This window comes from Saccoglossus kowalevskii, chromosome 3 (genome assembly GCF_978046115.1).
Source record: "Saccoglossus kowalevskii chromosome 3, keSacKowa6.1, whole genome shotgun sequence".
Classification (NCBI taxonomy): Eukaryota; Metazoa; Hemichordata; class Enteropneusta; family Harrimaniidae; genus Saccoglossus; species Saccoglossus kowalevskii.
Genome location: NC_140643.1, coordinates 14,336,168 through 14,360,347, shown reverse-complemented (window position 1 = coordinate 14,360,347; position 24,180 = coordinate 14,336,168). Strand labels below are relative to the sequence as shown.

Below are 24,180 nucleotides of genomic sequence, written 5' to 3'. Positions count from 1 at the left end.
GGCGTGAAAACTATACCTAGGTAATTAAAACTATCTACTGTGGCAATTTCATTTCCCTCATAAAACACTGACTTCTTATTTAATGTATGATTTCTTTTATTGAATACCATTAATTTAGTTTTATTTAGGCTTACTGATAGTTTCCAAGAATTGCAGTATGTGCTCACCTTAATAAATTTGTCTTTAAGATCAATATCTAAGTTGATATTAGAAATTGGAATATTGGTTGTCCCCGGTGGTGGTAAGAGGAGGTCGCTTGTATCTTTCACACTGACAGACATCCTAAAACAATTGTATTCCCTCTACTGGAAATAAAACAAAGTTATTGAATAGTACTTAATGACAGCACCTTAAGTAACTCAAACAATGACTGACAGTATCACAACATTAGCTCCCTCACTGAACACAACAGTGCAAACAAACCAGCTTCACAATGGAGATTTCAACACAAATACATATTTTTAAGTACAATTTTCCTTTCAAAATGTGGATGCAACATTTTGCCTGTTATGTATTTTTGCATTAATATTGTTTTGATAACTGTACTAAACAGACATAATTTCCTATTGGCTTCAGATCTTGATCAAACGTTTGGCACCCACAGGATTATTCATAGGAGTGTTTATATCAATTATCTTACATCTTGTTTTCTGTTAGTTTATGTATTTTATTGGTATGTTTGCAAATGTGTATTAGACTGAAACAATTCTTTCTATGAGTTGACATTGAAACCCAGTCTAGTATTTACATGGGATTTGGAAGATACATTACCAATTATATTGATTACAAGGTAAATGATTTACTTCATTGAACACATACAACAATGCACATTTCCACTGAGATCAGTGACCTTTGAATGTGTATCACCAGCAATCAGTCAAGTAGAAAGTCAACAATTTTTAGCAGATTTGTCGTTCACACTATAAAAGGAAGATTTTATACTTCTGAATTAGGTGGAATAGAATTAGTAAAGCTATTGTGTACACATTAACAATATTAACAACAACAACAGACATTTTCCCCTTAATATATCTTTTCCTTTCATCTTTGATGATACAGGCAAGATAAAAATTGTACAGTATTAGAGAATACTTGTATGAAATTTGACTCATTTAAAGTATCTGAAATCACTGATGCTAAAAATCAACATTTAAAGTTTACTATTAAAAATATACTTCTATTTCCAGACTGAAGTGTGGAGTAACCATGGGAATGTCAGATTGGTGTTGCAATATACCAATGTATTGAGGATAGGAGAAGTTATTCAGATGGTGGATTAGGTATGATCACATTGTCATGGATGTGCAATTTCAGGGTTATTATTGTTGAAAACTAGAGGGGTGTTATAATTTTATTTGTTCATTTTAAGATTCCATGAAATCAAAGTTTGGATGTACAACATGGGAAAGATGGTTGAGTACCAGCAATTTCATAAATTGCAATTATAATTTGTGTCCTTCATAGTGTATTATGCCTGTTTTCAAAAAAACTCTTCAAGACTGTGTCTGGTAAATCACACGCAAGCACACATATGGCATTTTTGAAAGTAAGCTAAGCTAGTTTTAAGACAAACTAAAGACTTGATTCTCATCATGGAGCTCCATGTTCTCATTAAGGCTAGTGACCATGTTTATCTTTCTGTCTATATACTGTTTCTACAAGGAGAAACGGTGTTATTTCAGAGGTGCCCTTCTACATTTCCTAACTCCACAGGGCGATGGTAATAATAAAAAGACATTGAGAATGTCACTGAACTAATGTCTGGATGATTTTCGTCAAACAAAATGGCTACTAGGCAGCCATCTTGGATTGGATTGTGACATAATCAACTTTCCTTAATGTGCTTGAACACTATCGGTTGTGTTTGGATGTAAATGGACAGTATAAATGATAGATATATGCATAATTAAATACAAAAAATGACATTTGTCATGAAAATGGCTGCTCATCAGCCATATTGCATAGAATATTAAGATAATTAATTAATACTCTACACTTATAAAATGTAAATTTTTAGGCTATTTTTGGTAAATATGGCCACTAGTCGGCTATTCTGTACCTAAACAGACAAAAGAAATCTGAGGCATATGTATACCAACATGTATCAACCATATACCAAGTTTGGGAAACTGGTCCATGGAGGTTTGAGATAATACCCTATATCATAGTATCACAAATGATGTTTAGTTTACAAAATGACTGACCAAAATATCATGAGGTCCATGTCTTTGATAATTTCATTTGCACTTTTTCTTTCTATAGTTTTCATATTATACTCAGCATCAGTTTTTAACAATACGACCTTGAATAATTATCAATAACCATGCTGCAAAATGATCTTGTCTCTCCAAAAAGAAACCATGTAGGTACATGTTGACATATCAAATCTTCTTGTTTCATCCACTAAGTACCGGTTACGGTATACTAGTACAAATGTACCTCTAAGTGTTTGTACCTAGTTAGTGTTGTATCTATACACATGCACTCCTAATCTTATAGAAAATATTCATATCCAAGTCACATTGGGGAACACTGTAGTACTGCGAGTATAAATGCATGTTGTTGTGATGATTTATTTATTTACTCATTGACTCTTACACAATCCCCGGAGGGAAAGAAAATGGTCACAAAGTACAAGGAGAAAAATATACATAAAAACAAAACAAAAACACAATATACTAAATAACAAATACAATCACTAAATTACTAAATAATACAAAATCTCTAAATTACTAACTAATATAAAATTACTAAATTGACATCAGGCATTAAGATGTCAAGTAAGACCCTGCTTTCTGACTTTGAAGCTTTTACTTATGAACTGTGCTACCGGTATAATAACGTTTTCATTCTGTAACAATTCCATGATTTTTTTCTCTGCAGGTTTATTTTCAAATGCTGGGATCATATCCTTAGCTTTATTGAACAGTTTGGTATGCAAGTCAATATATTTGTTGCATTCCAGCAGAAAATGCATTTCATCCTCAATTAGACCTTTGTTACACATGTCACAAACCCTGTTGTTTAATGGGATTTTTTTATGACGACCCATTTCAATTTTGAAACTATGGTCACTATGATGAAAATTGGTAAGCACACTACGCAGTTCAAAGTTTTTTAGCTTGACTAAATATGACTCAAGTTTTAAATCTGATTTGATTAGCCGATATGTTCTTAGTTTGTTTTTCTCATTTGCTTTGGTGCGGTTATCATTATGGACCTCACCTTTCCATCTTGTTAGAAATAAATCCTTGATGCCCAAATCAATTTGTTTCATTTGTGCTGAGGTTAATTTATCACAGATGTTAACTGAATGATATTGTTGGATATTGTATAATAACGATGTTACTTCTAGATACCATTTACTTTTAATGTTTTGGTTAACCACAAAAGCTTCCTTGAGTAAAGCATTATTAGAATTCATGGCCCGACTGTAATATTTAATTATTTGTTTTTTTATAAATACGCGTGGGGGGTATCTGCCCAACTCGCTATACATGGCCATAATTGGTGTGTGCATGGAGGTAGAAAAGAGAAGGAGTGAGGACGCTATGTAAGCCCATGTTAAACTTATAAACATCCTTTGTCTTCGGTCTGGTTAAGCCATTTATTGTTTTTGTTTAGAAGTCGTTTTATCTACATGATGAGAGCCGCTTATTTACACAAGAAAACGAGAGTAGAACTGAAAAAAATAAATTCCGTTTAAACATCGTCTATAAAATTGAATGCACAAACCATAAATAAAAGAATTGTGCATGTGCAATGACCTTTATCGGACCACAAAGGTCATTTCACACTTGTAGATACCGGAAATTCTGCATACGGACGCTACCAAGATGTGTGTTTACTTCTTTTCTGATATTTTTCATCGCAATAGTCTTCCAACTTTGGACATTGATTGAAAAAATCCCGCAAATTTCCGCAATGAAATTTAAAGATACATGATAACAAGATGTGCAGATGTCGAAAATCACGCCTTTTGTTGTAATAGATTTCGGGCGTTGAGTACATTCAGCGTACGTTTTTCACTGCATTTTGTATTATTGTTATTTGTTTGGGCATGCGCAGTGCGTTGAGAATCTTCGTGAAGCTTCCGAATACAGCCGAAACACGTAAGCCGATTAACTGTGACTTTGTACAGCGTGTTTGCAAACTAATTACAATGTGTACTGAGTAAACAAATCCAAAGCATAATGAAACCAGCGGAAACAATAGCGTCCTCACTCCTTCTCTTTTCTACCTCCATGGTGTGTGTTGTAATACCCCTAGTAGATACCGACAATAACTTAATTGAATGTCTTCAATAGGTGATTTAGTGGAGAACTCATCACCCCAAACATCACAACAATAAGGAACGACGTCAAAAGATCGATGTCGGATAAAAAACTTATTTCCTTTAGTTTGGGGGTGGGTGGTTTTGACCTCAAAAAGTTTCTATCCTACAAAACGATTTTATTTTTTAATGAAGTCAAAAAAATCTTGGAGTATTTGTAGTTCGTTTTTTTTCTATCCAATCATGGACAGAAATAACCGAAAAGGAAAAAAACACATCCAAGACAAGAAAATGGTTTGGTTCGAGTGTAAATCTGTGCGTCAAATGAGGTGCATTTGTAAAATCTTTTTACACCCACCCGACAACCAACTGCTACGCAATACTACTGTCCGATTATCAATTTGTATTTAATGGTGAATGTAGTCTGACGCCATGACCAATATTTATCAATTAAGTTTCAGTGGGGGTAGGGGGGTTTGGAAAAAAACTAAAGGAATTAAGTTTTTTATCCGACATCGATCTTTTGACGTCGTCCCTAAATGAGGATAGGTATGATGAGTTTGTCAAAAAGGGAAATTGAAACTTTTATACTTATGTTTTGAATTGAGCCAAGCTTTGCTTTCATTGAAAAGACTTATGGCTACGAACCATGGACAAGAGTATTGTGCTTGGGTATTGTGGTACGGTTTGGCCATCGCTAAACGACAAATTCGGGCGAGTGCCACTAACATGCACTCTCAGTCATCATATCCATGTATATGTACTCACGAAACACAATGAAGACCCCAGCCTGCACTGGTCTATTAAAATCACGGTTGATACTAATATAATGATTGTATAAACCGCCGCTAAATCGAACTGAATAGTACACAAACCTTAACAGCACTGATTTCACCTCACCGGACAATCCTGTGTCAATTAATCTGACAAGAAATAAAATAAGGTTCGTCAGTAAACGAGAACTGAAAGATTACGATCAAATAAAGTCTTTCTCAGTCTTTCTCGTGTTGACGTTTGTAGAAGCGCGCCCCCTGTGATGACATAGAGAAACATAAAAAGGTTAAAAGTTCAAGTAATTTTAAACTTCCGGTTTCACAGTCCTGGCCGTCCAACATTAAGAACCGAACCCCGTTTTGTTGGCAAATATAATTATTGAAAACTCGTACGAGTTTTTTTATGGTAAGTGATTTTGTAAATGTTATAATATCGTGTTTACTATTATTAAAGATGACGTGTCTTTTTTACAGGGAAATATAAATGATTACTGAGTTGTGAGTGACGAATGTACACTGAGTACGTAGTCGTCGATGATTGGGGTTACGGCCGGTGATTCAACTTGAAGGTCATAAGTCTGATTATTTTGGTAAGATTCGCCATTAAGACTAAATATATCTACAGCACCAGTCGTGAGTATAAAATCTCCCATGGATTAAAATACGCATGTAAGTAGCATTTTGCCTCATAAATTATTGAATCCATTTCATAAAATTTAATTTTTTGTTAATTTCATTTTTTTGACTCCTCTAAAAATAACTTTAATGGTAAACAATGATACCAAAATCATTTATTTTAGGGTACGTAGATAAATATGTACATGGCGTCATGTCAAAAAATGTCCAGACAATTGAAAACTTTATTTTGTTGAATCATTGGCATGATTGAATATTTGAAACAAGTTGATCAATGTAGAAATCTATAATTTTTTTTTTTACGACTTAGTGACCATTATGACCAAATCACTTTGGTTTCATATAGATCATCTTGAATTTTCAAGGTGAATGTTTCGGCGAAGCACTCCAATATCACCTTGAAGTATTTCATTAGGAATATGTGTATGTGACAATGCCCTCACAGTTTAGAATCAGTTTACCAACAGCCAATCATATTGCTTCTTTCATCAACGCGCTTGACCAAGCTATCAACATTGTCGGGGCAGAGCTAAGTCACAAGACGCTATTAAAGACGCGCACCACTCTGCCATGTATTCCTATATGGGCTCTGCGCGAGCTGCTGTGGAACACCGGTCGAAAAACCGTTGAAAATAGCTAAAATCGAAAAAACAGCACAAACTTAACTTTAAAGAAATCCAAAACAACCAAATTTAAATATGTTGCATATGCAGGGTAATCTTGTTACACGGTTCAGGGGGTGTCAACAACCATCCCAATGTACCGTTTTCTGAGAGTTGTTGACCTTTGTTTTCACCATGATGGTTGCCAGGCGGTGAAACTGCTCGCACAGTGGAAGCTGTTTTGGCTTGGATGTCGAGGCAATACAATATTCGGACAAAAGCCGTTCAGGGTACTTAGTTCCGAGTCTGATGTGTTCGTTTTTAGTCGCACTAGAAATGGTAAATCATTATGTTATTATGCTTTACCAGCCTGTTGAGTATTATAGAAGAGTAGGTGTTATACCTCAAAGCTCATGGTGTCACTGCAACATATATTGGCAGAAATGAAGCCGAAGATGAAGACATCAGAAATGCAAAGCCCCAAACGCTTTTTGGTAGTCATTGTAACAAAGCTTTCTATTGGTCGGTAAACTTTCTATCGCGCAACCACGTGACATACACGGTTATGAATAGAATTACCGCACGGTGTTGTGGAGGGAGGAATGTTCGAACGGAGCAACACCGTGCAGGCGGACGATGATATAGATGGCTACTCCAGGATCCATAGCATTGTCAGAATGAGCGATATTTATATTTAGTCGTTGACTGCCCACTCAACACTGCTATAGCAAAATGAGGTGGATGCGTAAGACACAATACAACAAATGCACATGCATACACCAGTACTAACCAAAGCTTGATTCCCCTTGCATGATATTTTAATGAACTTGCACCAAATTTGAAGTGTAATTGAAATTTTCACAGTTAAATCATGGATCTGGCAGTTGTTAGTTTGTGTTTGGTTCATTTGTTTTATTCAAATCAGTGTACCTCGCCTTGCTATAGTAGGATCCATGGCGGTGTTGAGTGGGAAGCCGACTACCAATTAATTTTATAATATGTAAATAACGCCCACTCTATTGTAACTCAAAATATCCCACTTTTTATTTGTTCATTTTGACATTTCATTTATAATATTGCCACAAACAATTATATGTAGGAAAATATGTTGTGTTCCCTAACAGGACTATTAACCACAGTTATTTGCGGCTATGGGATGGCTATGTCCCACTCAACCAATGGCCATTGACCTATACCCAATGACCTTAAATGACCGCATTGGGTTGTGTACATAAGCCATGTGTAGGACCATTGTTAAAATGAACGTGGCTACTCTATGCACCATGTTATCAAAGGTACTAGTGTATTTCAGTAAGTCTACTCTGTTTGCATTGCCTTAATTTACACTATAGATTTACATTTTCAAACTGTGGTTATCACCTTCAAACCGCTGCTATTTTGATCTTGTGTTACTTTCCGCAATCTAGTATTGTTATAAATTCACTTGTTTGTTATATTTCTACTGGCTTGTCTAGAAATAGTTCATTTTTTGTCAAGTTTTGATAAAATCTCATTTTATTGTAATTTATATAAATTGGCATGTATTTTGTCAAATGTCATGTACTGTAGATAAAATGTTGACCAATCTAAATTAAATATTTCATTTGTCATTGACCATTACATTAGCGTGTTAGATTAATACTTACTAGGTAAAGTCAGTGTAAAAGTACATGGGCCAAACATCCTTAGAGATAAATGTTTCATTTCATTGATCAATGTATTGACATACATTGTATTAGATTGAATGTTTCTTTTGTCATTGGCTGATCCTATGGTTTAACTCACTGCTTATAAAAATAAGAGTGAGAGTGGATGGAAACACTATACTTTCTGGGACTCCATCTGATCTCAAAACACAAAGCTAATTCTGAATAAATCATTTACCAGGTACTATGCACAGTATACATACGTGTTAGGTGAGATTTGAGATTACAGGATATTTGTAAGTTGCTAGATTAGTGATACTTAATATTTGATTAAACCATATGATATCCGTTGTATTTAATTTATCAAATACAAATGTTTTGTGTTGCGTGTAGACATATTGTTATATTATTAATCATGGTGGATCTTACAATGAAAATAATGGTACTAGGCACTTATTCTGTACACCCCCCTCCCTCCCAATAGTTTTTCTCTTCAAAATTTGTGTGCAGCATTTGCCTGTTTTTATGTTTATGTTGTTTTTTTGTGTGTTTTTTTGGATAATTTTGATCCAAGTCTTGATCAAAAACAAATATGAAAAATTATCTGGGTTTAAAATTTGTTTATGTGGACAAAAGTTGATTTTGGTAATCAAAGGATTAAGAAGGCATGCATTATTATTATTATAATTTCAGTTTACACTGGGCACAATAATGTTTTGTAAACACAACATGCAAAACAGTCAGCAACAGCTCAGCTGTATAAATTTTTAATTTTGATATCAGATTTCAATGTGCCAGATCAGAAATCTGCCAATTTTATTCAGAAAGGTCCCAACATATCTGGTCTGGTGAAACTTTTTTGTGAAACAATTGCTTCTGTAGAACACCTGAAATGAATGTGGTGAACTGATAACATTATAGAATTCTGAATTTGACATGAGTGACATGTATCAGGGGTGCTTAGCAGTTCATGGAGCTGAATACAGTAGAATACAGATAGACATACTGGAAAGTGCCTCTCCTGCAAGCTACGAAGAATTTAAATGTCCCAGAATTTAAATGTACCATTTTCAATTGGAGATGTACATGTCAACATTTACATTTATTTTCATTACAATTAACAACACTGTACAACAAAAACAATATTACAATAATGACAGAATATTTTTACAGTCTTTTGCTACTAAAAATGACTCTTTAAATCCGCCACAGGGGTTTCGTTATGAGCCAGCCGCTGGTCATGTGGCCTGCTATAAGCCCAAATTGGCCTTCTACTCTCTGCCCTCACGACCGCCTACACCGGTCTCATCACTGCAACGCTTTGCACTGCTGAGAGCCTTTTTATTTATTTATTTTTGCCTGTTGTTACAGAATGATGGCCTGTTATTAAATGCATTTGTGAAACCCCTGCTCCATGAGTAGTCGATGGCACCAATGATAATGGTATGACCCCGGCCTGCATGTTGAAATCTGACACCAAAGTTAAAATTTCATTCAGCTGAATGGTTAACTGGTTTGCTGACTGTTTTGCAATGTACTTTTATGAAACAATATGGTGCCCAGTATAATGATAATAATATTTCAAACAACCAATGTCATTTGTTAACATTAACAAAATTAATATTTAACATGATTTTCGTGGATAAAATAGCAAAATTGTACATTGCCTATTGTGCTTAGAAGAAAGGATTTGTAAATGTACAGACATCACTGTGTGTATGATATCAATTTCATCATTATGTGCACATCTACATAAGTAGTCGTAATATGCCCAGGGTGGTGGGGGCAGGTATATATATATATCGTCAGTTATTTCAATAAATATATTATTTATAATATGTACTGGATGGATGGGTATACACCATTTATTTCACCTTAATACATCAACCTATTGATGAATTGATTATGCCGAAAATGAGATGAAATTCTGTTTGTTCAATCGTCTTATTTTGTTCCACTTAACCTTATATGGTGACTCCATGATATTTAAAAAATGATATTATTTAATCACATTTTAAAGCATACCATTTCAGATAAATGAGGAAAGATTTGACTTTTAGTGCAACACAAAATGCTGTGTTAGGCTGCTAGTTTTACTTGTTTTGCAACCTATAAATTAAGGGTGTTGTATATTTGCTTGTATTTTTGTGAATTGTTGCTCCTAAGAAGTTTTGATTTAATGGCGTTTGTAAGATAAAAATTTCATGAAAGTCTCTTTGCTACTGAACCTCAATGCAGTTTTCGATTCTTGATTTTGCTCACGAAATTAAAATAGTTTACAGTAAAACTTTAAACATCTCATGTATGATAAAAATAATAAATTTATTGCATCCTTAGAAATAGTTTCCATTGGTTGGCTGCAATAAAATGTTAATAATAAAATTCAATACATATAATACTATTAAACGTAAAATGTCAGTTAATGCTGTTTCATATTTCTGTATGTGTATTTTAAATAATGTGGATCTGAATTTAGACAATACATCCATGTTTTTTTTTTCCTGTCTTTGTTGTTTGTACTGGTAGTCAGGTGCTTACGTGTATCTTTGATCATATAACGGTATTTTTATAATTAGTATCTGAGAAGACTGGAAGTCAATGTTACTTGGTTAGAGTGGTATTTGTCTACATTGTAATTGTTTATTGTTAAAATCAGTTAACATCTGGTGGAGCCTTGTAAGCCTGCAGCCGTCATAGAATAGTTGGCATCTTGATGTATGTAATGTTGAAAGCAGTCTGTCAATTCTTTTGAAACAACTGATATTTATAATTCAGTAATCCTGTTTTTTGCTGTAAGTATTGTTGCTAAATGTTTTAATTTATATTTGGCAAGTAATGTTCCTGGTATGATGTATACTGTAATCCAACATGGTTAAGTAGTATTTTGGCCAATAAGTGTTTTAGAATTCTGTGTTCATACATGCTGCAACCTGGTTATGACATGGTGTATTTGATCAAAGTAATGACAAGTTGTTAACTTTTGTCAGGCTGCCACTCTATGAACATTTTTTTGTTGAAAAAGTCCCAAATTCCACTATACATTCCAAACAACCACTATACATGTACATGTTAATTCATAGTCACCTGATTATAAGTCGTAGTCACCTGATTAACACCACATGGTTAACATGTATGTGCCAAACACAAGACCATGATGCATGTAATTTTATTTACGTTTTTTTAAGCATTTTTATAGATTTTGGTAGCTAATTTGCATAATTTTTGGCAAGTAGTAATACTGATAATATGTGCCGGTGGGTTGGTGCATGTATATCTCGTTAATTATTATATTAATAAAAATATTATTTATAATATGTAATGTGTTCCCTGGTATACACCATTTATTAATACATCAACCTAATGTGAATTGAAGGTTATGCCTAAAACAAGATGAAAGTCTGTTTGTTTAGTCATCTACATCCATCAAGGCAGCTACACAACAAAAATTTCCCAAACGATTCAGCAGTTTCTTTTTAGAAGTCACCCACTTTCATCAAGAGTCCAGACGCATCATCGGTATATTTTGTCTACAGAGTAAATGGAGTTCATGCAAAATTTAAGTGTGAATGATCAAATTCCTAAATATTTCAACTTTCATAAAATATATAGTTTGCTATAAAAATGTTTTGATTTGAGTTGCTCAGATCATTTTAACTAAACGACGAGATTTCCCCTGTTAGTCCAGTCATTCTAGCAAAAAAAGGGGGTCAACCCATCACAAATTGCAACAGAAAAACATTCTTCACAGTGCTTTTCGGAAAGGTATATAGATTGACATATTAAAAGTCTAGGAAAATCTAGGCTTCCGAAATATACCTAATTTGCATATATTCAAAATGGCCGTTTTGCACATTTTTACAATATGGAAATATAACTATTTGGACATAACTTTAATTCTAGATGAGGTATTTTAAAAGTTTCAGGATGCTATGGTATTGTTTTGAGTCAGAGAAGGTATGAGAGTGCCAAATGTGTTGATTGGGTAGAGGAAAATTAGCATAAATTCAATATGGCCGCAATAATATAATTATTTAATGTAACTTCTCTTCTATGTGGCATAAGTAATAAGTTTAAGATGCTAGAATAAAATTTTAAACAGAATCGTACAGTACAGAAAAGATGTAAATAAATAAATGGTTTCCTGGGTAGACAGATGCTTCATTTGCATTAATCCAACATGGCCGTCACATCTAAAAGAAAAAACTGAAAGGAATGAAACACCTTGGTTGGATCTACAAATCTGCTATACTATATACATAATAGACGATTAAAACGTAACATTCTGTAAACTATATTTTTGATTTAACAAACTGTATTAATTGCCTTTCACCCAGATAGAACTGCCTGAGTTCTCCTCGATTGAAGACAGTGGAATGTAGGGCACTGACTGAGTGTTCTGCGATACATTAGCTGTTCCATGAAATTCAATCTAGCTTGCTTGTTTTTCCCTTAGATTCCATCTGGCCTGAAATCCCTTTTACAGATGTTCCAATACTTTCAATTGAGACCAAGTGTGTTACTAATGCTTTCAATCTGATTCATGACCTTTTTTTGCTATTCACTGACAATAACTGCAGATATTTTAGGCATGGCTGACATAGTCATGTCATTTACCTGTTTATTACTCAATAAATATAATACATGCATATATATAATACTCTTCTAAGAAAATTGCTTCAGTTCTAAAAAATAAAAGGTAGAAAATAATTCAGTCATGCATTTTGGTTAGTTGGTTAGTACAAAATGTACCCTTCACAAAGGGACATGATCACCCCTCCCCCACTAGGGCCCACTGTGTTAGTAGTTATTATTTTTCCAATGGTCTTCAACGCCTTCTACCACCAGCTCTGCCTCCTCTTGTTGCAGGCCTTCCCCTGGTTGCATGTCTACCCCTGGTTGCATGTCTTCCCCTGACTGCAGGTCCTCTTGGTGAGTTCCAACGCCTTGCAGCCTCATCTAGATCTGCTTGCTCAGTCTGTGTTTCTAAATGACAGTCTGGACTTCCTGTGGCAACATGATGGTACGGGAGAAAGCAATCCCTACAGAGGTATATTGCACATTCTCTGCACTGGAAACTACTAGAACGGTAGAATCCCCTGGGTGTACGTCTTTCCATCTTGATGCACCATCTACAACTAGCACCGCGCTTCACACCAGAACTGTGCACCAAATTATGGTGCTTATACGTATCAATGATAGGCTCATGATTTGGTACATGATGTTTACGGCTTGTAAACCCACCTACCAATGCCATACCGACTTCCAGCTGGAATATTTTATGGGACTTCTTTTGGTCTACCTTTTCTTTGTAGATAATCCATGCATTAGTTAGAGCAGTGTCAAGGAGGTAGAAGAACACATATTTCCACCATTTATGTGTCTGTCTTTGTGAGGTGTAGTAGGATCTTAGTTGATTGGCTCTATCCACACCACCCATATACATATTGTAGTCGTCAATAATTTGAGGAGCTGGCAGGGAATAGAGAATTTTTCTCCCCAGTTCCTGTGAACGTATCAGACGTACAACACGTTGGTTATCATCTCTGTAGCCTTCTTTACATGATGTCAGCAAGTTTACAAGGTTGGAATCTTTCCAGGTAATAGCCACTATTTGTCCCTTCTGCCGAGAAACAAACTGCCCTCTTTTCAAATCCTTTATTGTCTTGCTGTCAGGATTTCGCCTTGCATTGGTTCGGAGAGCATTGGGAAATCCAACCCTGTCCTGCCTGACACTGCCAATAACATAGGTTGCATGTTGTGTTAGGAGCTGTTCTACCATATTTACGCTGGTATAAAAGCTATCGGTATAAAGCACATGATGCTTCCCACTCACTAGACTCAACAACCTGGTGCAGACGTTCAGAGTCCTGGATGTATTTCTGGAGTCTGCCTCATGGCTGCCAGTGCTGGTCATAAATTCAATGTTGGTAATATAACCATTAACTGCATCTGCAAGGGCATAGGCTTTGAATCCCCTTGATTTTGGTTTCCCTTGTATGAACACAGTGGGGATACCACCATATTTCCCCCTGTAACCAATAATTGCCTCATCAATAGATATCTCTTTGTGCATGTTGTAACACTGCTGTGAAGTAGATAGCACTGCATCAAGTACAGGTTGAACTTTGTACATTGGCTGCAGGCTGCGTTGTTCTTTTCTTCTCCGTTCATCAACAATGTTAGCTGGATCCATGGTGGGGTTATTACAGTGGAAATACTGCAGTAACTTTTGATAGCGATTACGAGGCATAATGCCAGCAATATATTCATTTCGCAGGCTCTGGAACTTACTCCAGTAGTCTTCCATTGCTGGCTTGGGGTCCACACCCATCAGCACCATAGTACCAAGTAGTGCCCTTATTTCCTCATCACTGGTCTCTCTCCAGTATTTGTCATGCCCTTTCCTGTTAATTGACCATCTAGCATATCTATTTGTTTCCCTTTTCAATTTTTTTACCAGATGCTCTGGGAAAATCTTATAAAATGCATGAATGGGTCTGGACCTTCTTACAAACTCAGTGGTGGCACCAGGTAGGTCACCAGTGAATGGCCTGACTCTCTGCTGTCTTAACCGACTTGTCCAACCATCCTCATCCTCGTCACTATCTGATTCACTGTCATCAGTGTCAGGGTACTTTTCTGGTTCTACATACGTGTCATGATCACCCCAGGTTGTTTCTATTAGGGTGACATGCTGATTTCTAACAATCCTGCGTGCTCTATCATTCAGTCCTCTGTCTGAATCTGATGGAGAGTAGTTGTCTTCCCCTGAAGTGGAGGGGAGAGAATCTGGCAGTGACTGAGCTGATGATGGGTAGTCATCATTATTCTCACTAGACAAGTAGGAGTCATCAGTGGTGCTGTCTCCATGTGATGGCTGGTAATCTTCATCACTGTCCTCACTGGATGATGCTTCATTATTATCAGTATCAAAAGCCAGTGCAAGTTCCATCATTTTTTGCCTTGCTTGCTGTCTTTTATTTCGTGCAGCAATCCTGGCCATTCTGACTTTACGAGCATAAGCACTAGGCCTTCTACAAAATTCATCCTCACTGGTATCAGTACTATGCTGGTATGGTGGCAGTGGTGATTCATTGCCCATACCAGCGTCAATTTCCCCTGAGTTATCTCCCTCTGTTTCTCCATGAGAATTATCTTCCCTGTACACAGGGTTTTCTGGAATACTTTTTGCCGCCTCCTCATGGGAATTGTTAAGCCTTACCTCCTTATCCTGGGGATTGTCACTGCCACTAACCTCAATGTCCTCAGGAGAAGGCACATCTTCCCAGGCATCAAAGCGCACATGAGTCTTCCTTCTGACATCACCCCTTGTTCTACATTCCCCTGTAAGAATAGCATTTTCTCCATCAGTCAGACGTAATGCAGCCACTTCCCTCAAAGTCATGCCTCATGCACCCTAGAAAATACCAATAAAACTGGTATTATTGCCATGCTAATATTGCCATTGCCATGCTAATATTCATGCATTGAATTCACTTCATAGTATTGGAGCAGCCAGGCTAAAGTATCTGCAGTTACATGCCAGTTTTTTACGAGCTACATTGAAAGCAGTGAAACTAAACACCAGCTAGATAGAACACAGTGGAAAAGATATAAAAATCCACACACTGTAAATTGAATGTGCTTCAATACTTATGTAATAAGATTGAACTTACTTGGATAAAACATCATTACAGTGAAAATCCACTAGGTTTCAGAGCCAAAAAATCTGTACTGTCGAGGCTGTATACACAGGCTGAATGCAGTTGGGAAGTAAGTTGAAGTGTATGGTACATGTATGTGTATCATATACAAGTGACACCAACAGCTGAATCAATAAATCAAGAGGCCTTGGGTTTCAAATTCGCCTATATTCAATCTGAGTCAGCTTTACATGGTGGAATTGCTTCCACTATCTTCAATCAAGCATATATTGACTGTCAACATGCAGGCATATCATCGAGTTCTACTGGGTTCCACCCAGAGTATAGAAGATTAAATAGTTATAATTCTCTCCAAAAGTTTATAATTAATGTTATTGCGAGTCGTCATCGCTATCTTCATGAGATATCTCAATTACATTTGTGCATCCAGATCCTCGACATTGACCACAAACTGCAGAACATTCAAGGTTGTGCTTTCTGCAGGTACATCTGAGACTGCGACAGTCTGTGGAACAGTTGCATCGCACTATCTTCAAGAGAAATTCAGGTGCTGCCTCCTTGTCAGTCATTACAGGAATGAGTGTTCCATCAATTGTGATCCATCCCCATTCTTCTGCTATAAGTTCTTCATTTCCCATCCACTGCTGTACTTGGAAGTAAACACGATAACTGTGATATCTTGCTGCTGCTGCTGTGGTTGAACATGCGAATTCTTGGTTGCAGCCTTTTCACAGAACCGCCTGTATCGAAGAGTGTCCAGATTTTCACCAGACTTCCCATTGTACAGGCTTACTAAAGCTTTCTCTCCAGCAAGTGTTATTTGATCTGAAGAAGAGCATGGATTGTTGAACACTTTTGCTTGTTCACGAAACTCATTATTAGTGGTAAACTTTTTAAGCGAGGCCCCTTTTCCTAAACCAAACAAACGGGAAGTTGTGTCACATCCCAAAATTGCATGGACAAACAGAATGTGAGTGCATACATCATGACCTAGCTGCTCCTTTACCACCTTTATGTTCCACACTCGATGTTTCTTTGAATGCCTCTTTTGTTCAGGCTGGAAGAACAAATCAAATCAAATGCACCAGAAATTGCATGGTAACACAGCAGAATAAGAAGATCTGTGTCATCTCCAACCAATATGGTGTTAGCCCTGGTGGCAGATTCTACAGCTTTCTGTACTATGAGAACATCTGCATCAGCTTGGGCATGATGTACTTTGCAATTCGCCATCTCTAGATAGTGACCTAGCATGCAGATGAAACGCTGTTTGTTGCTTGTGTTAGACAGGAAGATGTCCTTCTTCATGGTCAGTTTCATTTCATCTGAAAAAGTTACATTTGGACCAATTTTTCCAGCTGTTCGTCTCTGCTGGGTAATGTGCTTGGTTGAGATAGTGTCATATCCGTCAAAAACTATGATTGCATTTCCATACTTCCTAGTAACATAATCAACGTAGATATTGCAAATTTCTGCATATGTGGAGAATTCTCTAGGCCATGGAATATGATGTATTAGTGCATCACCATCGAGTACAAATTGCATATCACCAACTATCTCTGTATCATCAGGAGGCAACTTGCCCCATATAGCATCTGCAAGTAAAGGCTTTTGTGCTTGTCGCAGCATGAGCGAGGAATCAAGTAGAGCTGTTGGGTAACTACATAGCTCAAACTAGAAGATTCCTTCCATATCATCAGATGTTTTGCAAGCAATTATCAGGCGTTGAAACAGAAGTTGTGAATCCACCTGTATCTGCTGACCATCAATTTTGATGGATGACTTTGAACCAAGTGTAATAACTTCACTACTCTTTTTAGTCCCCGTTCGGACGCAGTCCGAAAACGGGGACTTATGTTTTGCCCTGTGTGCGTCCGTGCTTCTGTGCGTCCGTGCGTCCGTGATCACCTGTATCTCGAACATGCATGGACTGATTGAGTTCAAACTTCACTCATACATCACACATTATATGGGACATATGCACATGCATTTTTTTCATGATCCGATTAACGATAGCCGAATAGCGGCCATTTTAAGGCCGAAAATGCATCAAAATCGCACATTTTCACCATTCCGGACCCGGATCTCAGTTATGCATGGACGGATTTTGTTCAAATTTGGTACATACATTAAACATAATAGGACCTTGATGCACGTCATTTTTTTTTTTGGATCGGGTTAGAAATGGCCGACTGGCGGCCATTTTGTTTTAAAGAATTCAGTTCTGGATCCGTATCTGAGACATGCTTGGATTGATCGAGTTCAAACTTCACACACACAAGGTACATCATGTCACAAATATGTATGTGCATTTGTTTCATGATCTCATTAACGATAGCCAAATGGCGGCCGCTTTAAGGCCGAAAATGCAATGAAATCGCACATTTTCACCATTCCGGACCCGGATCTCAGTTATGCATGGACGGATTTCATTCAAATTTGATACATACATTAAACATAATAGGACCTTGATGCACGTCATTTTTTTTTTCGGATCAAGTTCGAAATAGCCGACTGGCGGCCATTTTGTTTTAAAAAATTCAGTTCTGGATCCGTATCCGAGACATGTCTGGATTGATCAAGTTCAAACTTCACACACACAAGGTACATCATGTCACAAATATGTATGTGTATTTGTTTCATGATCTCATTAACGATAGCCAAATGGCGGCCGCTTTAAGGCCGAAACTGCATTGAAATCGCACATTTTCACCATTCCGGACCCGGATCTCAGTTATGCATGGACGGATTTCATTCAAACTTGGTACATACATTAAACATAATAGGACCTTGATGCACGTCATTTTTTTTTCGGATCAAGTTCGAAATAGCCGACTGGCGGCCATTTTGTTTTAAAGAATTCAGTTCTGGATCCGTATCCGAGACATGCTTGGATTGATCGAGTTCAAACTTCACACACACAAGGTACATCATGTCACAAATATGTATGTGCATTTGTATCATGATCTCATTAACGATAGCCAAATGGCGGCCGCTTTAAGGCCGAAAATGCATTGAAATCGCACATTTTCACCATTCCGGACACGTATCTCAGTTATGCATGGATGGATTTTGTTCAAATTTGGTACATACATTAAACATAATAGGACCTTGATGCACGTCTTTTTTTTTTTCGGATCAAGTTCGAAATGGCCGACTGGCGGCCATTTTGTTAAAGAGTTCAGTTCTGGATCCGTATCCAAGACATGTCTGGATTGATCAAGTTCAAACTTCACACACACATGGTACATCATGTCACAAATAGATATGTGCCTTTGTTTCATGATCTGCTTAACAATAGCGAAATGATGGCCATTTTAAGGCCGAAAATGCATCAAAATCACGTATTTTCACAATTCCAGAACCGGATCTCAGTCATGCATGGATGGATTTTGTTCAGATTTAGCACAATGTGTTGTACATATGCAGATGCATTTCGGTCATGATCTGCTTTGAATGTATATGTCACTCAAATATGAACGGAACAGGGACGTGTCATTGACAATGACTTGTTGAATTTGAATTCACCAACTGATTCTCCAGTCATGGATCCCAATATGGTTCCTCCAATGATTTTAGCTTTATCCACATTTACAGAGCTATCTGCATTCACACCAGTCATGATATTCTGAAGACCCATATGGGGAGTAAATGGATTTCTGTCAGTTAAAGCAATCAGCATGGTGCGTGTATCCTTCATATCACGGATTTGTCTTGCCTTGGTCATCTCTTTGTTTTGTTCACCTGTACTATATTTTACATCTGTGAGCTCTTGCATTGCTCTGTTGATTTCAGCACAGGCAGGCGTTGACAGTAGCCAAGTAAGACGCTGTTGTTCAGTCATACCCCTGTCTCTCGTAAGTCCACCACTCGTTTTCATGCTTCTCATCAATGCTTGCTCTATGATAAGATCTGTGGACAGGCCTGCCCACAGGCGATTACTTACTACATGAAATCCAGCTTCAAAGTTCTGGTATATATCAGGGTGATCATTCTCAAGGCTAGACATGAATTGCAAATACAATTTAGCTGATTTTGTATATGAATTGTGTCCCGAGGCAGCTAGGTAAGGAAGCATCTCTGACACAGCTTGGAGATGTAGAGCCCAGTTTCCTATACGTTCAGCTTTGATAAACATTCTAAGGATGTCCACCATTTCCATGTATTGTAACCATAGTGTGGCTGTTCGATTAATCTTCATTAACTCTTTCTGTTTATGAAGCTGGTCTTTGATCCTGTCCAGAACTTCAGTTGTACTGGCTTCCTCAGCCGACTTATCCCCTTTCATCAACTCATCATATATTGACCTGACTTCCTCTAGATCTGGGCAGTTAGAGATGTGTAATTCACCTGATGATGCTATGCCTTGACTTTGCTCACCATTACCATCTGTACTATCTGTGATACTTGATTCACCTGAATCTCCTGGAATGGATACATCTAATGCAGTGGACAGGATTAATGCATTAAGAACTGCGTCAATCAATAGATGAGCTCGTACTGCCCTAGAAATGGCCTTACCAGCAACAATTTGCTCAACTGCCTTTGGGGCATATATTATTTCCAGAAGCTCTACCAGACCAGAATCTGCCATTAGATGGCCAATGCTCCCAAGAAAACTCGTTTCAGTGTGCAATCCGCCCAGACGTAAAACCATTTTACGTAAATTGGTTTCCATGGGTGCGGCAACTACAAATGTGAGAGCTTTCCACCATAGTGGCTGATCAAAAATGACAATTAGTGCTACATTGTGACGCTCTGCATGTTCCGTGATAAACTTCAGAGTGGAGAAAACACATGTGATATCACTTGAACTCATATCAATCATTGGGAGGAATACCACTGATGATTTACCAGGATGGTTGCCATGATGAACAAACTGCATCATTCCTGACCAAGCAGGTCTAGAGGGACCAAACAAAAGTGACGTCTTCCAAATGATTTCGAGATTTGCTGTTGGATCTTCAGCTGTCTTGGAGACTGTATCCTTGTACTTCACTTCAGCAATACCCTGGCCTTCGACTACATGGAACTGTATTTGAATGTGTCCTGTTGTGGATATATCTTTTGGACTAACATTTTCTCTTGGAATACAGTTGGTTTGCTTAGTACCTGGAGTGACAGTAGCTATTATCCCCATACCATGAAATGTATCATTTCCATCCAAGGTTCTTATGTTATGGTCCACATTGTCTGCTGCATACTGAACAAACTCACTTGAGAAGTTGGGTATGTCTGTCCCTTGATATATTGCTGCATTCTGTCCAAATCGTTGTGTGTCTAAGTATGAACTACAGAATCCATGACGGTGGAGTGAGTCTATTAGGAAACGTGATGCAAAATGGTGATGTAGCTGCACTGCCAAACCAATTTGGAGTGGCGCAAGTAGAACCCTGGGATGAGATGCTTGTATAATAGCCTGTCCAATTGATGCCAGCTTCACTCCAATGTCCACAAATATTTCTTTTAAAAAACACTTGAGAGACTCTGGTACAAATGCAAGACATTCTTCTTCCGATTCCATTACACTAGAGGGTGGGTATGTTATCATTACACGTTTCGATTGATTTTATATCATCTCTAATTAACTTGGCAGCTGCTTCTATAATGTTAAATTTCTCTCTCTCTGGGTCCTTTTCCTGGCGAGCATGAAATTCTTGGAGAACAGCCTCCGCAGTTGTCTTGAAAGTGACTACATTAGCCTGTCCATTAATTTCGGTTATTATTATCTGATTGCCAAAATGCTCATTAAGTTGTGCCTTCATGTGTGTATGGCTATATGCTGTACTTTCAGAGTCCACTAAAAATCTGTCCAACTCGATGAGATCACTTATGGTAACTTGCTCATCATCATTTTCTTGAAGGAACTGTGCAACTTCAAGATATGCATTTGTTCTTTCTTCATCATGTAGTCTACCCATCTTCTTTCTTTTGGAAACATTTTGCCTAGCCATGTACTTCTTAGGAATTTGCTTCCCAGTACGAAAATTTACACTGCACACCTGGTGATACACAGCATCAGCAGCAGGTAAGTCATGTACACTTAGAATTCTATCTCGTACATTGTTGGCCCATGCATCTTGCCTATCTCTGCAGGTTGCCAATAATGCTCCTTTGTAGTCAATGTGAAATAGCTTCCAGGTATTTCGAATTCAATTGGAGTGTTACAGAAGAGACAATCAGAGCAAAAGGTGAAGCTTTTTTCAAGTGAACGCAGTTTGCGAGTACTCGGTACTTGGACTTGCTCAACCTGCCTCTTTGCCTGGGCTATTTTCAATGGATTGCAGTGAATACGACGACATTCCTTGTGAACTTGTTGGCCAGGCACAGTATGAATAGTAGTGTCACCACGTTCTTCACTGGCTTTGTTAACACCGACACTTCCTTTCACACCCAGGGTAATGATAGCTGATTTTTCACCACCTAAATACCTTTCACATATAGCACATTTACTTACTTCAGCCATTGCAGACACGTAATGAACAACAGTCTGAAATAAATGTAAAAAAATAGACTACTCATTGTTGGCAGTTTAACAATAATCAAAAATGTCATGTTAAATCTAGCAAATTATATACTTACCCAATGATAATACTTTTCTTGTAATTAAATATTAACCCAACAATTGCAATGTCTTACACCTGTATATGAAAACATGATCAAATGTTATAGTGGTGGCCATTTTGAATAAATTATGCAAATGAGACATGTCTAATAAGAAGGTCATACACTAGTTAACATTTCTTCTATTCCAAAATTATAGTTTTGCATCTACATCCTGTACATAATATCACCTGAATGCCAACACATTTAAATGATACTATTTTGGCAGCCATATTGGATTTATGCAAATGAGATTGTTATTCAATCAAATGTTTCACAATCACGTACATTCAAACACACCAAACCATATCGCAGCAACTTGAATATCTAAAAAATGTCATCTAGAATTAAAGATATGTCCTAATAGTTATATTTTCCATGTTGTAAAAATGGACCAAACGGCCATTTTGAATATATGCAAATTAGGTATATTTCAGAAGCCTAGATTTTCCTAGACTTTTAGTACTGTAAAATGACTAATATTCACTGGGTTTAAATTTCACTGATTTACCATTTCAGGCATATTCAGTGGGTTTTAAATTCACGGTTTCGTCATTTAGATAATGTGTTCTATGCTAAATTTTACATATTCACTGTGTTTTAATTTAGCGCATTTTTCCAGTCAGCGAAATAAGCTAAATTAAAACCCAGTGAATAATTACCCCCTTTACAGTATGTCAATCTAGACACCTCCCCGGAATATATTGTGAAGAAATTATTTCTGTTGCAATTTGTGATGGGTCAAACCATAAATTGACTGGACTACTGTTGCTACCTTAATGTGGTATTTGCTTCAGACTTCAATGTATGATGGCATTCTATACTGATTTCATTTCATGTGGTGTAATACTACAATGGATTTATCTACATAGATGTACATCAAACAAGTGGATTTGTATTACAGTTGTCAAAATATAAATTAAGCCAATTTGTATTGTTTTTTTCATGCAGAATAAATCCATATAAATTAAAGCCAAGATGTCTCTACAGTGGACCTTTGTAGCTGGGTTGCTATACACAGAAATAGCATTGTTGGTGATACTCATGCTGCCATTTATAAAGCCATATATGTAAGTGTCTAATTTGTAGTTAAATATGAACATATTGTGGGGAGCATAGACTATTATTGATATTATAATATGAGGCTATTACGAGAATACCTCAAAGTATGAACGAAGTCAGCACAGCTGGAATATCGACCGACGCACAGCTAATATATGATGAGTAGATGCGCTGATTAGATTTTGTTGCAATTCCATGCATATTAATTAGTCAATTACCGTTAAAGTCCTAATATAAACCGCATACGTAATAGTAATCGCACCCCCAATTCCGGCTTCAGAATTGAAGAGTTCTTAACAAAAATTGAAAACTTGAAAAGTACCTATTACTAACCGCACCCCCAATTCAACAAGACCATGACTGACTTCATTGTTTCAACCAGCTGGTCCAAAACGGCATTGTTCCTAATCCTATTCATTTGTTCGACAACGTGCCTAAAAATAGTCACACCTATTTATTGTTCAGCGGTGATAGGATGTCAGACACGCAATGAAACTGCTTTTGTTCTGGCGGCAACCTCTGTCAATACTCTTTCTGAATACGTCTGTGTTTCGTAAGTTTTCGACAATGAGCTGTTATCACCGTAAAAGTGTTAAATTCTTCTTCAATGTTCAGTTTATCTTTCGAAAACAAATAATTTCTTGATTTACAAAAAAAAATCATGTCGTTTTCCCATGGAAATCAAAGCCAAGACATCGCACTACATTATTGGTAAATCTCTTCCGTGTTCACCATGAGGTCGCTGAACTTCATTAACATGTTTAAATGAGCTATGTAATCTGGACACGTGGGCACCATCCAGCTTTTTGATTGGTTAATTAGCGACATGACCTATTCGGTCAATAAAACGTCACGTGTGCATTCAAAAACATGGCCGGTATCGTATCCACCGTTTACATGTTACTGAAATCATTCGTTTAC

General features: G+C 37.0%; 2 protein-coding genes across 3 annotated transcripts in view; one reads left to right on the top strand and one right to left on the bottom strand.

Moving 5' to 3' along the window:
* Positions 1–281, bottom strand: part of LOC102808082 (protection of telomeres protein 1-like) — a 58,037-nt gene extending 57,756 nt beyond the window's left edge. Inside the window, exon 1 of the mRNA XM_085497309.1 lies at positions 168–281. Within this exon, the coding sequence (XP_085353435.1) occupies positions 168–281 (114 nt within the window). The remainder of the gene's footprint in view (positions 1–167) is intronic.
* A 5,072-nt stretch (positions 282–5,353) lies between these two features.
* The window catches only part of LOC100371496 (B-cell receptor-associated protein 31-like), a 28,943-nt gene continuing 10,116 nt past the window's right edge, over positions 5,354–24,180 (top strand). Inside the window, exons 1-2 of one of the 2 annotated variants that reach the window (XM_085496796.1) lie at positions 5,354–5,452; positions 23,149–23,267. In XM_085496796.1, coding sequence (XP_085352922.1) covers positions 23,176–23,267 — 92 coding nt within the window. In that variant the 5' untranslated portion in view covers positions 5,354–5,452; positions 23,149–23,175. Of the gene's footprint in view, positions 5,453–5,622; positions 5,716–23,148; positions 23,268–24,180 lie in introns of those variants that run through there. The other variant, XM_085496797.1, reaches the window with a different exon arrangement.